The following is a 15844-nucleotide window of genomic DNA, read 5'->3' on the forward strand; positions in this document are numbered from 1 at the left end:
TAGTCTAACTTGAAGTTGCTCACAGAATCCTCTCATCTGTCATATTGAGCACTGAAATTTGGCTTCCTGGTTGGAATCTTGGAACAAATGGTGAATTTATTCTTATTTCCCTGATTAGTTTTTTCTCATTGGTTTTCTTTCAAAATAAATATAAAACTTCTTCAAATGCAATTAAAAATTATTTCCATTTGGAGATAAAACAGTGCAGATTTCATTGTAAGCACTGACTTCAGGGGCAAAAGGCCATATGCGTGTGCTTTGTTTTTGAAAGCTTTGCTCTACAGTATTCAGTTGAAGCCTTTATTTCAAGTATTAATCTGGACTTAAGAGAAATTTCTATCGAGGCAAGAGCAGAAAAAGCTTAACATTTTAGTTTAACTTTTTTGGGGCAAGAGTGTAACGTTGTTTTATTTACCAATGATCTGATTTCAAGTGGAACAACAGATATGGGCAGATTAGGGTCTGACAGACCTATTTTTCAATTGCAGCATGTTGTTTTGCACCTGAGATGGATTAGCTTCCTGAGTATGTAGACTTTGTCAACTTCATGATGTTTTCAGCTTCTCTGTGTCTCAACCTGTTTGTTTTCCTTTGTCTGAACCAATTATGCTATTAAGACATGGATTAATTTAAATATTCTCAACAAGAAAGAGGCTGTTGTCTACAAACATAGGAAACATGCCTTTAATTATCCAAGCACCTTTGTATTTCTAAATTTACTACATATGTTCACTTGAAGTCTTTCTAATTACATGTAATTCTCCACAGGTATATTCTACTAATGAGTCTTCAGGATCGAAATGAAAAGCTTTTCTATAAAGTACTGGCTTCTGACATTGAAAGGTTCATGCCTATTGTTTATACTCCCACCGTGGGACTGGCTTGCCAGCAATATGGTCTAGCATTTCGGAGGCCAAGGTATGTAAGTTTATACTTCAAATAAAAGTAATTGAATCGTATTTTCACCCTGGCAGATTTCTGTTAGGGTTTTCTAAGATAGCTGAATGTAAGCCAAAACTGCAATAATTGAGATAATTCAAACTACACTTTTAGTCTGCATTAAACAATATTTTTTTCTTGCATTAATAGGGCAAATTGTTCTTTTAATTTCATTAAAGCATGGGTATGTTTTTAATCTCATGAACTGACGTTTTTGGAATCCTAGCTGCATGTTACAAGACCAGAGAAGAATGGATCCTTAGTCTTAGGTTTGTCTTGGCAACCTGAAGAGCATGGACTTTTACCTATACAAGTATTTATATTACAGATATTTTATACATACTTATAGAAAAAAGAGGTATACTGACTTAGGATATGCATTATGTATCTACCTACAAACATCTTAAAAATAACTAATAACATTGAAGCACCTGTCTTACTGCTTAATAATTTGTTGTTTCATAGTTTGGTTACTGAAGTGCATTTATTAAGTATACAGTCTTTGCATTTATAGAGTGATGAGGAAGTGGTAGAATGATGAAAGGAGGATACATGCTTCTGTTTCACTCTGCCCCTCGAACATCAGTCCGCAGAGTTTGAGATTTATGGTGGTTGCTGTTTGAGAACCTTGTATATACCAGTACCTTCAAGTGCGAACTGGAACACTTTTCAGCCTTCTGTACAATTTTCTGGCAAAGGAAGAGATAAATGAGGTATATGTGCATAGGTCTGTTAACAGTAATAGGTTTCTTTACACTCAAAGCATTGATCGAAAATAAGAAGCTTGCAAGATTAAAGGGAACAAATGACTGCTCACAAATTCTTCAGCAGGAGGTATTTGAAGGAGAAGACTTATGGCTTCAAGGTTTAGTTGTTAATGTAGAAATCATTTTGGCCTTGTGACTAGCAGAATGAGTCAGGACCATCTGGCCAACTGCAAAAAAACAAGAATTCCCACTTCTATACACATTTAAAAGTTTAAAAAGACCTCAAGAATGCTTACTTAAACCTGTTTAATGATCTGTGGCTTTTATGTCTCTCCCATAGCAAGAGAAGTCATCTCCTTTTTTCCCCTCTGTATTTATCACCACGGTGATTTTATTTGCCTTCCTGGAAGCAGTGATTGTGTCTGGAAGTTAAGTCTTTGCCTAGGTTGTTCTCGTTGCCCCTTGGTTTGATATCCATTATTGCATAGGATATTGCACAGGGAGCATCTCTGCCAAAGAACCCTGTTAAATTAAGACAGCAGTTCAGCTGAGTCTGCAACTGGTGAGATGCAGCTTGTGACTGGAATTGAAACAACCCACCAGCCCCCTTTAAAGCTTTCCAGACTCCTGAACTACATTCTTCTGTCTAATCCCAAGCACACTGAAGAGATGAGAAAAAAAAATTATTTGGGAGGTAGAGATGTTTCAATTTCTTTCGTGCCTTTCCCTGTTTTTTTTCTTTTTTCCCTATTTGGTGAAATTTTTATCTGCACAAGGCTTAGAAAGATGCCCTAAATCTTCCTCCTCTAGAAATTAAGACTAAAATCACAGCATCACTGAATGTTTGGGGTTGGAAGGGACTGCCAAAGATCATCAAGTCCAGCCCCCCCACTAGAGCAGGACCAAAACTAGGGCAGATCACTCAGAAATGCATCCAGACAGGTCTTGAAAGTCTTCAGAGAAGAAGACTCCACAACTGCTCTGGGCAGCCTGTTCCAGTGCTCTGTAGCCCTCACAGTAAAGAAGTTCTTCCTCATGTTGAGGTGGAACTTCCTGTGCTTGAGTTTGAATTCATTGCCTCTCATCCTGTCACAAGACACAAGTGAAAAGAGGTTGCTCCTGCCTTCTTGATGCCCAGCCCGCATGTATTTATAGACATTAATTATATCCCCTCTCAGTCTTCTCCTCTCTAGACTGAAAAGCCTGAGTTCTCTCAGCCTTTCCTCGTAAGGCAGGTGTTCCAGTCCCTTAATCATCCTTGTAGCCTCCACTGGACTCTCTCAAGTAGATCCCTGTCTCTCCTAAAGTGGGGAGCCCAGAATGGGGTGCAAAATCCTAGTTCACATTGCTCTGTCACTAATGAAGTTACGGAGCTGAACAGATAACTTTAACCAAATTACACCGCAGACACAGAGTTAGCACAGAGCTGCTGGGAAACAAGAACCTCTGAGTTCTCTGCTGTGCAGCTAAGCCACTCTTGGGTCTCTTCTGTAATGAGAATTGAGTAGACTTTAAAACTGTATGAGTCAAGAATCTATGTCATTACAAGCTTACATTGTATTTGAAACTAAAAGAAAAATAAAATGTTAAAAGCTTTCAAAACTAAAGGATAATAGGAGTAATGCACACATTGTGCAGGCTTTGGAATAGCAAACTGAGCTTTCTCAGCTCAGCAAATGAGTGCAGTATAAAACTACCAGCACATATAAATAACATTGTATTAATTTTCTGTGTTCCCCATTGATTCTCCTCTGTTCTGCAAAAAAAGCTTGTTATTCTGGCATGTGGCTAGTGAACTTTCATTCTGATTATATATTTAGCTGTTCTGAACTGTGACATTAGTGTTCCAAGTGCTCATTGAGCATCCTCATATTTGTATGTTCTTGAAAGTATGAATTAATTTACCAGTACTGGAATGAAGTCTGATTTTTTTCTTCCAAAAAAAGTGTTAATTTCATTACTGAAAATTAGCAAATTTAAGGCAGATTATGCTACATAATTTATTTTCCTTATGGTTTAAATTAAAAAAACAGTTTTATAGGACATTCCATAATTTGCTTTTTCACACTGTATTTTTCACTGAATTTGAGCTGCTAATGAATGAATGATGTTTTAAACAGTATTAAGTCATCTTTTAACTGATGCATCTTTTGGCATTCAGGTGTTGTATTCTTGAGCTACTGAAGTCAGCCTGGGCTATATTCATCTGTCTGCATGTGTGCTTTATATATGTGGCTGGCTGTCTAGGGAAACATATTTATAAAAATCTGTTTTATTTCTAGTCCTGCTGACTCGCTTCACTACTTTCAAATATGATTTTAAATAATGTGAGTAAAGGTGGCTGAAAAATATGTACAATCTTCTTCATTGTAATAAGGATCTCATAAGAATTTTTTTCTTAAGAAAAAAATATAATCTACCAAGTCAGATGTTTACTCTTCCCCCCAACTGATATGTTCACATTCCACCTGGATGCATTCTTGTGTGGCCTGCCCTAGGTGATCCTGCTTTGGCAGGGGGGTTGGACTAGATGATCTCCAGAGGTCCTTTCCAACCTCTAATATTCTATTATTATCTCTTATCTTCTACATGACCTAGCTGATGCCAGTTTTCCTTAAAGGTCTCAGAGGAAAAGACTGGAAAGTCTCCCCTTTGACAGACGCTTTGCTGCTTAAGAAATACCTATACTTCATGGTCTTCCACTGTGCTCTGTTACAGAGATCTGTGTTTTTCTAAGAAAAATATTTTCTAAATTATTCCAAAACCAATTGTGCTAAACAATCCAGTTTGGTTTGAAGTTATATTCTAGACTGTGACTCATTTAGCATTAAGCATTATATACCAGCATCCCTCATAAACAGCAGCCTCTGTGAGTTGAAGGAGAAAAGAAGTACAAGATAAAAATTTAATCCAGTATATACATTCTCATGGGTTTTATTAGTTGATTTTTTCCCATTGTTATAATTCAAGAAAAAGGTGTGATACCAAAGGTATGATACAAGATTTTATCTATAAGAACTGTGTGTATCTGTTTTATGCTGACTCAAGTTAAAATGCTGTCTATTGATAAATGAATGTTTTTGTCTCAGAATGGTTTTTATTTTAGAGTATTTTTATTGCTGTCTCTTACCAAAGCTCAGAAAATGTTTGGTATTTCATACTTAAACAACGATCCCATTAGAAACAGACTTGTTTATATAGGTAAAGAAGTTAAAATTACCCAATTCCTGCATGTCATATTTATCATGCTGGAAATTGCAAGGCAATGTCTTATTATTCAGTATAAATCTGTAAGGTGTTTTTTTTTTATATTCGGTTAGATTTCTTTATGTTGTGAGGTGAGTTTGAAGCCCCTGGCTCACAAGTTATGTCTTCAGGCAAGGAATAATGAAAATTGAAGATAAATATAGGTGTCTCATAGGACTTTAAATGCAATCACCTTCTGTGACTCCCTTACATGTTTTTAGGACACTGCATGGGCTCACATCATGTGCTTACAGTTATAGAAGGACACTCTAGCTCAGGAGAGATGTTTTTTGTTCTGAAGCAGCATTTTGCAATTATAGAATAAACATTCATGGCTGACCAGCTGACCATCTGGCTGAGCAGCATGTCTCAAGAGAAGCAGCTGCAAAGTAACTTCACTCACGAGTTTCAAGCTCATCTGAAAAATTGGCATTTGTATGTAAAATTAAAACTCAGAGTTGCAATACTCACTGTGAATATTCAGCTTAAAATCTACCAGTTTAATGAGGAAGAGTGTTATTCTAGAAATAAACGCTACAGATTTTACAGCAGATTTGTAACATGCACCTACCTACATCACACAGTTACAAAAACATAATTTAGAAGACCAGTCTCTCTGGTCTTCCTCCCAACCTTTGAGAGGGATAAGGGAAGAAAGAGGCTCCTCCAGGGGCTAGGTCAGAGAAGGAATGTGGACCTGTACAGATAAAAGCTTTAAAGGCTTATGCTGGGAATGCGGTGGAGTTGTGGTTTCCTTGTAGTGATCATGCTGTCATTAGAAGTGTTATCTCAGAATCTCTAGAAGGTCACTTTTTGGCTCAGATTTTCTTTCCATCATTTAAAAATAAATTCCTAAAGTAAAAAAATTCTTGAGTTGCACAAAGCATGTATATACATATGACAACTTTTGCTGATTTACCAAGAAACAATCTGTTTCTATAAAAGGATTTCTAAAATATAACAGTTCTTCCAGTTGCTTTATTCATCCAAAAAGAATAAATATGGGAAAGTTAAATGGAAATTTCCTTTAAGAATCCAAAATCAACTTTTTACATCATATAGAGAACACCCAGGAGTTTAAGGTTCTTGTGTAAACTCAGCATTCAGAGAGGGGAGGAAAAATTGCCAAGTACTGCTATGCTGAAGGCTTTGGATGTTGTTAAAATGTTAGGTGACTGTTTATGTATTTCCATTCCTAGAAGGAAAAGCCATTTCAAACAGAATACGAACAAAGTGAGTTCTGGTGACTATTGCAGCCACACAGGCATGGTAGAGTTCCTCTGAAATAACTATCTGATGCAGTCACGCACTGTCAAGCTGACTAGGAACCATTTTTAAAACAGCTGTATTGAAACCAATGCTGCTTATTGAAGATGCAGATGCAGTCTCTTAAAACAAAGTATGTCAGCCTTAGCTTTGAAGTGATTTCTTTGATTTTTACTTATAGAAGCAGATACTGTTCAGCAAAGAGTTCTCACAACTTTTTTTTTTTTCTGTAATAACTGTTTCAACTCTGTCTTTCTTGTTTTCCTTCCTCAGGAATGACTAGACATAGCATATCTAGAGGTCTCATTTTTGCCCCAAGTCTAAACAAGATTACATTTTAAATGGATTTCTAATAAGGATTTCTAAAATGTTTGGTTTAGCTCTTTTAGTATTTTTAGATTGCACTTGGAACATTATTAACAGTCCTTAGTATTAATTTTTCAGGAGGCAATTTATCATGCTAAATACTCAGTCTGCAAGTGCTGATATTATACCAGATTGCCTACTCATTGGAGTGACTGACTCAGATTTCAAATTTGCTTGTACTGTTTTATTTCTTTATATTCCTCAAAGGGAATTAATTTATTTATTGTATTTATTTACAATTACTATGGTTCAGATGCACTGTATTGAATTCAAGTGCTACATATATGAGTTCTTTTTTGTTGACATAGTAATGTTTACATATTTGAGATTGCCAGCTGCAAGATAGCATCACTTTTTTATAAAGAAAATGAACGAGAGAATAGGGAAATATTTATTTCCTGTGACAGAACTTAGAAAATATTAGACCTTGGCAACAGAAGTTGCAGTCTGTTTGCCAGCACAAGGTTGATCCTGTGGTACATTTCATAACTTTTTTGTGGTTTATGATGGGGCTTTCATTGGAGTCGGGATTTTTCTTTGTCTTAATTCCCCTGGATGCTTTTGACATCCAAGTCTCTTCAGAAGCCAGATTTGGCTTACAGGAGGCCAAAAACTTGTCAAGTACTCCTGGTTCACATAAGCCCAGAAAGTTCAGTTCCTGGTGCTCCTTCTGCCTGTCTCACTCAGATATGTGTTATTTTCCTGATGAAAACCAGAAGGTCTGGATTCATTTGACCTAACTTTTCACCAGTGTAACTGTCCCCTTCGATTTTTTTTCAAGACATTTAGATGTTTTTTTCCCAAGCAAAACAGATGTAGATACATATCTAGAGACTTTATTAATCCGATTTTTACTGTGGATAATTATCTTAGTGTCTGCATTTAGTTAAAATGGATTATTGTGTAACAAAATTGTATAAAAGATGTAAGAAAGCAATAGTTTTTAAGAGGTATTTTTTCTCTGTATGCAGAATTTCAATCTGCAAGTGAAAAAAATAAAATGTGGGGTCTTCAAAGCAGTTTCTTGAAAGGACTTGATAGATAGGGCAGTCTCTAAAGTCAAAATGTGTTGCAATAAAGACACAAAATACAGCAAAATGCTTCTTTGACAGTAGACTATTGGAGTTCCATTCTCCACCCAGCACTGATTTGTAGTGTGTTTATGAAAAACATGACTCACCTGGCAAGTTATTCCTTAACATTACAACTGAGAATTATCATTGCTGTAGCATTTCTTCTGATTTTAGACAAACTTTCTCTTATTGAATTCAGAAGCCTGGTGATGATGGCAGTTGCAGCCCCTCACCAAGCACTTTAGGAATGTATATTGGTTTGTCATTTTCACTTTTGTCTGTTGTGAAGATTACAACACCTGACACTTTCCAGGCATCTTTTCATCTTTTTTTTTTTTTTATATAGCCTTTCTGTTGGATTCAAGCACCATGGCATCTCCTGACACCCAGTAATTCTACTCTTTGGCATGATTCTGATCAGGTCTGTTACCACCATCAAGCTAAAACTTAGCTTAGCGTGCGGTTGCTTCCTCAACTTGAAAGTAAGGCTAATAGATTCTCCTAACATAAATAACATTTGCCCTGCTGTGAGAAGTTAGAAAAGGAGAATTGACACAGCTTGAGAGTGTTGGATTCCTCTCTTCTCCTAGACTGCCTTCTAGAAGCACGCTAAGCTGGATTGTACCCAATACACCCCAAGGTGTATTCAGCTTGGTCTGTCAGCAGCCAGTAATGCTGCTGCTGCAAAGGAAGGTGTGAGAATCTTGCACAGAAGATGTTAGATGGCTTCATTTTGGTTTTAGAGTGCTCTGTAGACATTAAGCCAGTTTCTCATGCTAAGAAATAGTTGAATGAAAAAAGTTATATCTTGATTTTTGAAAACATTAGGATAATCTTTAGTTTATACATACGTAGTTATCTGGTCTCTCTTGAACTCTGTTCAACTCATGGCTTTTGGCAATATTTTGGCAAAAAGTTTCACTAGTGTGAGTTTTTCTTTTTGTATCAAACTTGCACCTTAAAATAAAATCATGATTAGCCTATGCTAAACTGAGAGTATATAGGCTTGACGTAACATTAAGAAATACAGCAACCTCCATGTGGTGATATTTTTTTGTATGTACTTGGTGCTTGCATGTACAGAAGTAAGGCTTTGAGTGTTCTTTCACTATTCAGTCCTGTGTGAGTTTACCTGTTTTTAGCATCTTCCTACTATCATTAGCTGCATAGATGATTTCTTTCACAGGTAGTCTTCTAGGGACTCTTCATCATGGTCATAAAAGAAACTTTGTCCTAAAACACATCACAAGCATGGAATTTCTGGCTTTCAGATACAAGTTCTTACCTCTTGAATGTGCATTGCTGTTTTTTCTGGAGGGAGTACATCTGGGCTGTGAGTGGGAGGAAATGAAGCCATCCCTTACCAGAACATGACTTTCAAAACGTTTGGCAGCAGTCAGTGTTTGGCCATTATCTTTCTCCTCTGAGCACAGTCTTCTTTGGAAGACTGCTAGCAAGGCACAGGATCTTTCTACAGCACCATGCTTGGTGGTTTCTGTGCAACAGTGCCAAAACTATCATATGGGCCATAGCTGTCTGTCTTTTCCTTCTCTACTTCCTTCACACCATGCTGGATATTTGCAGGAGATCTCTGTCTTCATTTGGTTTGTACTTTCTTTACCTTTTTCCCCACCATCTCTTGTATGAGATGAGAACAGAAAGTTCTCTCACTTCCACAGATTTGGAGGACTCAAATTTATCTTCTTGAGGGCATATGTACTCTGAGCCAACAGGAACTTATACTTGTATGGGTTTTGGCTTATGATGATTGTCTTCCTCACTGTGCATCCTACTGAGATTTCTCTGAAACAAAGACATTTCTTACTGATGCTTTTCACTACATCTGAAGGACAGTTTGTGTTATTAACACAGTGCTTATTAGACCCTTCTTGTTTGGTTTGCTAAAACAGTCATCTTGTGGATCTACGTGCAGAAGACTGGACAGAAAGTACGTGATGGCAAGTTGAATGTCTTTACCCTGACTAATGTTTTCTCTCTAGTGCCAATACCACATAAAAGGCAGGCTGTATCCTTTTCAACAAATAAATAATATAATTGCTCTTTAAAAATAACTATATTCTTTTGGTAAGTTACCATTTTATATCAATAATTAGGACTTGTACCAATAAGTAGCCACGTCACTCTTCAATGTCTTTCCTTTTCCCTGAATTTTTAGAGATATTTTGACTCTTTGCCAACCTACAGTACTGCATTCAGTTTACAAGCTTCCAGATTTTCCAAAGTAGCACATTCCATGATGAAATGTACTTTAAGGGCAGAAATTGTATTTAGTTTTCACACCACAACTAGGCCAAAAACTTGTGAGCAATGCTATAGTATCAGGTGGCACAGTACAGGAGTACAGCAGTATTTATCTACCAAAATTTTCACCTCATGAAAAAGCCTCTCTCATCCCTCCAGATTTATCGTTCCCTAATTGTCAACATCATTTGGCCCCTAAAGCAAACCTTGTAAGAGTCACTTGCTTCAATAAGATACCCATAACTTTCCTTAGTTAAACACCCTTTCAAGGACAGACTGTCAAATCCCATGCAGTGTCTGCCAATGGATGTTACTTCATCTTTACCTCTTGTGCAAAATGATAGATGTAGTTGCCTTCCATTAGGGCTGAGGGGCTTTAGACAGCCTGTAAGTTGTGGCCTGCAGTTGACAGTAGTTTGCATACCAGTGGACTGGAATTTTGCTTCATCCTAGCACTCAAGATGACACAGACAACTGACACCTTGTGCCACATGGACAAACAGGATGCTCCAAGTTTTTCTCAGGTGTCTCATCAGCCTTTGGATCAGCAATGTGAATTTTCAGATTCTTTTACCCAGAGAGTCTGAATCCCTTTGTCAATGATGCTTGCAATGTCAGGTGCTCTAAGACAGCAAAGTTAAGCAAGACACAGCACTGATGCTGGTGGCACCAGCATAAAGCCAGTGATAATTTTGGTTTTAAGCTCTGAATCCTTTGTCTTGGAGGCTTGAACTTCTTTGCCGTTAATGATCTTCAGTCTATTGATGATGGCTTCTCACCAAAGTGTCTCGAACTCTTGTTGAGGCATCCAAGGGAATCTCTTTTATCAAAAAGAGGGACAACAATTGCACAGATGTTATGAAGTAGTTAAAATGAAATTGCATTATATCAGTAAGTGTCCATTACACAACTGGAGTCAGCTGATGGTTCTCAACTGAAGCAGCAGCTGTGACTTTGAGTGCTTCTATACTAGGCACCAGTACCCGTGGCTCTTGAACATTTATGCTGAATTTGCTGTTGCTGAGGGCTTACAGAGTTGGGTTTGTGTTTTGGATGGTAGTCCCTCTGTTTTTATGAAAGTGGCTATTCTGAAACCCTCCTAGGGGAGGTGATGCTCCCCCAAGGCACACACTGCAAGAAGTGCTTAGTAAGGTATATTTACATATGGAAAAGTGCTTAAAGGAAGAAGCTGCTTTTCTGTGGCTGTTAGCTGGTTTTGGCAATGAAAGTGTGTGCAGTCACAGGTTATCCTCTCACCCTTCTTTGTGCTATTTAAACTTGCAATTAATTCCTTGAGAATTCCTTAAGAAAAATGTGTGTGCTTTTTTCTCCCTTCCTAGGGCTATGATGTGGAAAGGAAATTACTTATCAATGGGATAAAAACGAAGGGCAGGTGTTTACAAATGTATGTATAGGCACCCTGAGCATGGTGCAGTGGATGATCACAGGTGATTAATAAGCATTTAGTGTGAGGTTTTGTTTATATTGAGATCTTAGAGGAATCCTGCTCTCTGCCTCTACGAAGAGTGTGTTTTCCAAGTCCCCAGTAATTCCCATTGCTATTTCCTGATGCTGCAAAATGAGGTATCAGTAGTTTTTCAGATGATATACCAGTGACTTAGAAACATTACAATGCTTTGTTAGCTCATTCTGTATATATCCCAGCCTGTGTCCCAAGGATGTTTTCCTTTAGGTATGTGCTTTCCCTGGAATTTCTCCAGCTCTTGTTCTATGTACATTTGCTGCACGTTCTTCAGCACCACCCAAATCCCCTGCTTACACATTCAGCAGCTTCTCTGTTCAAAATACTCTCATTACTCAGCAATCCAACATGGTTTCATTGTTGCATGTCCAGTACAACATATAGTAGCTTTAAAAAAAAAACCCACAAAGCCAACCAAACAAAAAACAACATAAAAACCCCAACATACTTTCATGTAACAGTATTTGGTGAAGTCCAAAAGAGAAAGGACCACAGCAAAATCACTTAACTTTGCAGTAGCTTGAATGCTCTCTGTCTAGAAGACTTCTACATAGACAGGGTAAATAATCAGGTATTAAAATGGAAAATTGAAAGTGAAGAGAAGGCATAAAGATTTTCAGCCTTTAAGTGCTTAAAATAGGATTGGTTGTGGTGTTTTAACATATCTTGTGTTTCTCTATATTTATGGCTGGGAGATTTTTTACACTCTGCTTTTGAAACAGCCATATGCCCCTCCTGATACAAGGCTTCTGGAAAAGGCAAGGGACAAAAAAAAGTAGATAGAAATAAATCCTTTTATTTCTTGCAGAGCATTTCTGTTCTTTCAAGCAAAGTTTTATAGCTTTATACAACTGTTTTCTTGCTGTTCAATAAAAAGTGTCAGGAATGTGATTTATAATAAAACAAACATAAAAAGAGTAGGTCATAGTAACTTTACCAAATCCACCACAGAGTAGCATTAATGTGGTGTAGATTGCAGTTGGGTGGAGAAAAGCTAGTGAGGTGTCTGTCATCCTGACCGCTGCTCTGTGAATTAAGTGGTGGCATGGCAAGCCACTTCTGCTTTTTATAAGGACCTTCTGCTAATGAGTATTAAGTGATTAAACAGAAGCACAGGTTTTCCTTGTGCACAAAGATGGTCAAAAGCCAGCACTCATTTTTGCCTCTTTATTCCAAAAGCAGCTACGTTTAACTTGACTTTGTTTAGTCTTAGGGAAAAAGGAAATTTAGGAGACCTCACAACTTTGTTTTAGCATACTCTAAAAGAAGGAAACGAACTACTGTTTTGGGTTTCTTGGTGGAGGAGTGTTCCATCTAGGGGAAGAGCTTGCTGTTGCTGAGGTGAAGCTCTAATGTAGCTTACAGAGACACAGCCGCATATTTCCATGTACAGAAGTTCACCATATTATGACAGCTTTCTTCTATTAGAGGATTTTTTTTTAAATTTTATTTTATTTTTTAACTTTTCTCCTGGAGTTTTTTAGGTTTGTTGTAAGCACATACAAATGTACATGTTTGGTGCACTGTATGGCAGGTTGCTCATGCTGCCTGTTTTGGGCAACAATATTTGAGAGTTTTCCCTAGATATCCAGAACAAGCTCCTTAAACATGACATGCAGATGTTTGCTGCTGAAAATGAAAACACAGAACACAGTTTGGTTTCTGTTCAATTAATTAATGGTTTATTCACAAGTAACTAAAATATGAACATGGGGGATTTGTGTTTCTCAAGTGAACAGCGTATCTAAAAAATTTCAATTTTGCCCTATTTCCATTTGCTGCAAGCAATGTTCTTATTTCTGTTTTCAGTTTGCCATTTCACATAGAATGTAAAAATACTCCAGTGCACACACTGAAATGAGATTCTTCTTGAGGATGGTCATAATCTTAGTCATTGGATGCGTGGTTGGTACCTTGCAATCAAGCTTTACAGTGAAACAAATGTCATCTTTGAAAGATGACTGAAATGTATGTCCTATAGACTTTCAGTGGCAATGTCCTCAGAAAAGCCTGTGTCTCTTTTTGGTGTTGGACTTGAGCCTTTGAGTCCCTTGAACAGGTAGTAAGCTTACAAATAATATTTCAGAGACACTGTGACTGCTCGATGATGCTTTTTGAATACCTACATGTATGTCTGCTTCCATGACCCCTGGCTACATCCATTTCACATCCCGTGCTGCTTTGTTTCATGTAGGCATAAAGTAAAAGCTAGCAATAATGGTAGCTGTTTGTGATAGCTGGTATCATTGCATTCTTCATTTTTCCCTAAATGTTGATGCTGACTTAAGTAAATGAAAAGCTTTACATGGGGTTATGACTGAATTTATATCAAAAAGAGAAGTACAAGACCATTTGCCTCTAGTGGATGAGGTTAATTTTTGTGACAATGGGCCAGATACTTTCCAGATGTTTAATGCTTAGAATGTTTCCTTGTGCTTCCATCTGATGCAATTTTTTTTCCTCAAATTTTATAACAAAGGCTTCTAGTATTTTTTGATTGAGTCAGGAAATAAATAGCTTATTCTTAAATATTTTCAATTCCCTATAGTTAAGTACACATTATACAGACAATATAAACATACATTTCCTTGGTTTTGTTGAGCAAATTTTAATACTCACTTTTTCCATGTGAGAAGAATTTCACACAACTGGTATGTTGGAACTTTGTTAACATCACAGAATCACAGAATTACTGGTGTTGGAAGAGACCGCTGGAGATCATATGGTCCAGCTCTCGCACTGAAGTAGGATAACCTAGAACACTTTGCACAGGACTGTATCCAGGTGGGTCCTGAATATCTTCAGAGAAGAAGACTCCACAACCTTCCTGGGCAGCCTGTTCCAGTGCCCTGTCACCCTCACCATAAGGAAGTTTTTTCTCATATTTAAATGGAACTTCCTATGTTCCAACTTGTACCTGTTGCCCCTCGTTCTGACACTGGGAACTACTGACAAGAGCCTGTCTCCATCTTCCTTGCACTCACCCTTTAGATACTTATATACATTGATAAGGTCTCCCCTCAGCCTAACATCAGATAACATAGTCTAAAAATAATAATGTATGCCTCTCAGTTTCCCTGTCTGAGCTAGAGCTGGACCTACAGCTTTTTATCCCCATGTTAAAAGCTGTTATTGGACATCTTGCCAAAAATGTTGTCTGTAACGTATGTCCATGCTGTCAAATGCTCATCCTTCTTGTAAGCAGCTATCTAAAAGCATTATACATCTTCCAAGCTCTGTGTGCTTGACACACTGGAGAGATGGGAAGCCATCCAGAGGGACCTTGACAGCCTTGAGAGGTGGGCCTATGCCAACTTCATTAAGTTCAACAAGGCCAAGTGCAGGGTCCTATGCATGAGTCAGGGCAATCCTAAGCACAAATACAGGCTGGGTGGAGAATGGATTGAGAGCAGCCATGAGGAAATGGACTTGAAGGTGTTGGTTGAGAAGCTCAATGTGAGCCAGTAATGTGTGCTTGCAGTCCAGAAAACCAACCATGTCCTGGGCTGCATCAAAATAATTGTGGCCAGCAGGTCAAAGGATGTGATTCTCCCCCTTTGCTATTCCTTTTGACTGCTAACACCCCTTACTAAAACTAGGGGAAGTTCATGGTCTATACCAAATTACCACCTTAGGGGAAGGGGGCTTAGGGTGGGTGATCTCCAGTGGTGCCAGCCAACCTCAATGATGCTGTGATCTCTGTGCCCACAGGATGTGGGTGCCAGAGCTGTTGCTGAACACTGTGAGCAGCAGCCCCAGGCTGAGTGAAGCTGCTCTGCACCTGCAGGCTCTCTGGCAATCTTGTGTGACCAGTTTAACCCAGAATCTTTGTCATCAACCAGCCTGCCTTCTGCCTTGTTACCTCTTAGCACTGCAGCTCCTGGCCTTAAGAACTGCTCTGTCACTCTGACATAGATTAGTGGTTTCCTTGGTTCTTTGGCAGCAGAGGTCAGCTCTGCAAGTGGAACGTGGTGCCTCTTTTCAGAAGTGACTTCTTCATTGAAGTGGAAGTTGGGTAGGATATGCCATAAGAAGCAGCCTTTTTAATAAGTCTTCAGTTTTGTCCTTGTTAATGGTTATTGAGAGCAAATGATGGTGATTTAAAGGTCAGTAAAAAGTGGCGTAAAGGACACTATTGTCTAACTATTGGAAATTTTCTATGTTCCAATGAGCCAGGGCTGCACAAGTTGTTGAAGTAAATAGGACAGTGATCTCACTTGTTTGAATACTTCACAGTTTAAATAACATTCAAAAGTTTTTTGTTTTTTTAAAAATCATTAGCATTGCAAGATTCCTAGTAGATACATGGTTGATGTTGTTTGTGGATGGTTCTTTACAAAGTTAATATTAGCATAAAATAATACAAACATGATAGCTATTGAAGCAGAGCAGTGGGTTATTTTTTGTCTTAAAAATGAATGGGTCTGGCTCTGGTAAACCATGCTCTCATTCACAAGCTTAAAATAGTTCTATTTGTGTCTACTAGAGTGTGAGTAATTAAG

General features: G+C 37.9%; 1 protein-coding gene across 1 annotated transcript in view; it reads left to right on the forward strand.

Annotated features, from left to right (window-relative positions):
* Positions 1 to 15844, forward strand: part of ME1 (malic enzyme 1) — a 173622-nt gene that overhangs the window by 50469 nt on the left and 107309 nt on the right. Inside the window, exon 3 of the mRNA XM_051613373.1 lies at positions 769 to 918. Within this exon, the coding sequence (XP_051469333.1) occupies positions 769 to 918 (150 nt within the window). The remainder of the gene's footprint in view (positions 1 to 768; positions 919 to 15844) is intronic.

Source organism: Apus apus, chromosome 3 (assembly GCF_020740795.1).
Source record: "Apus apus isolate bApuApu2 chromosome 3, bApuApu2.pri.cur, whole genome shotgun sequence".
In the NCBI taxonomy this organism is placed as follows: Eukaryota; Metazoa; Chordata; class Aves; order Apodiformes; family Apodidae; genus Apus; species Apus apus.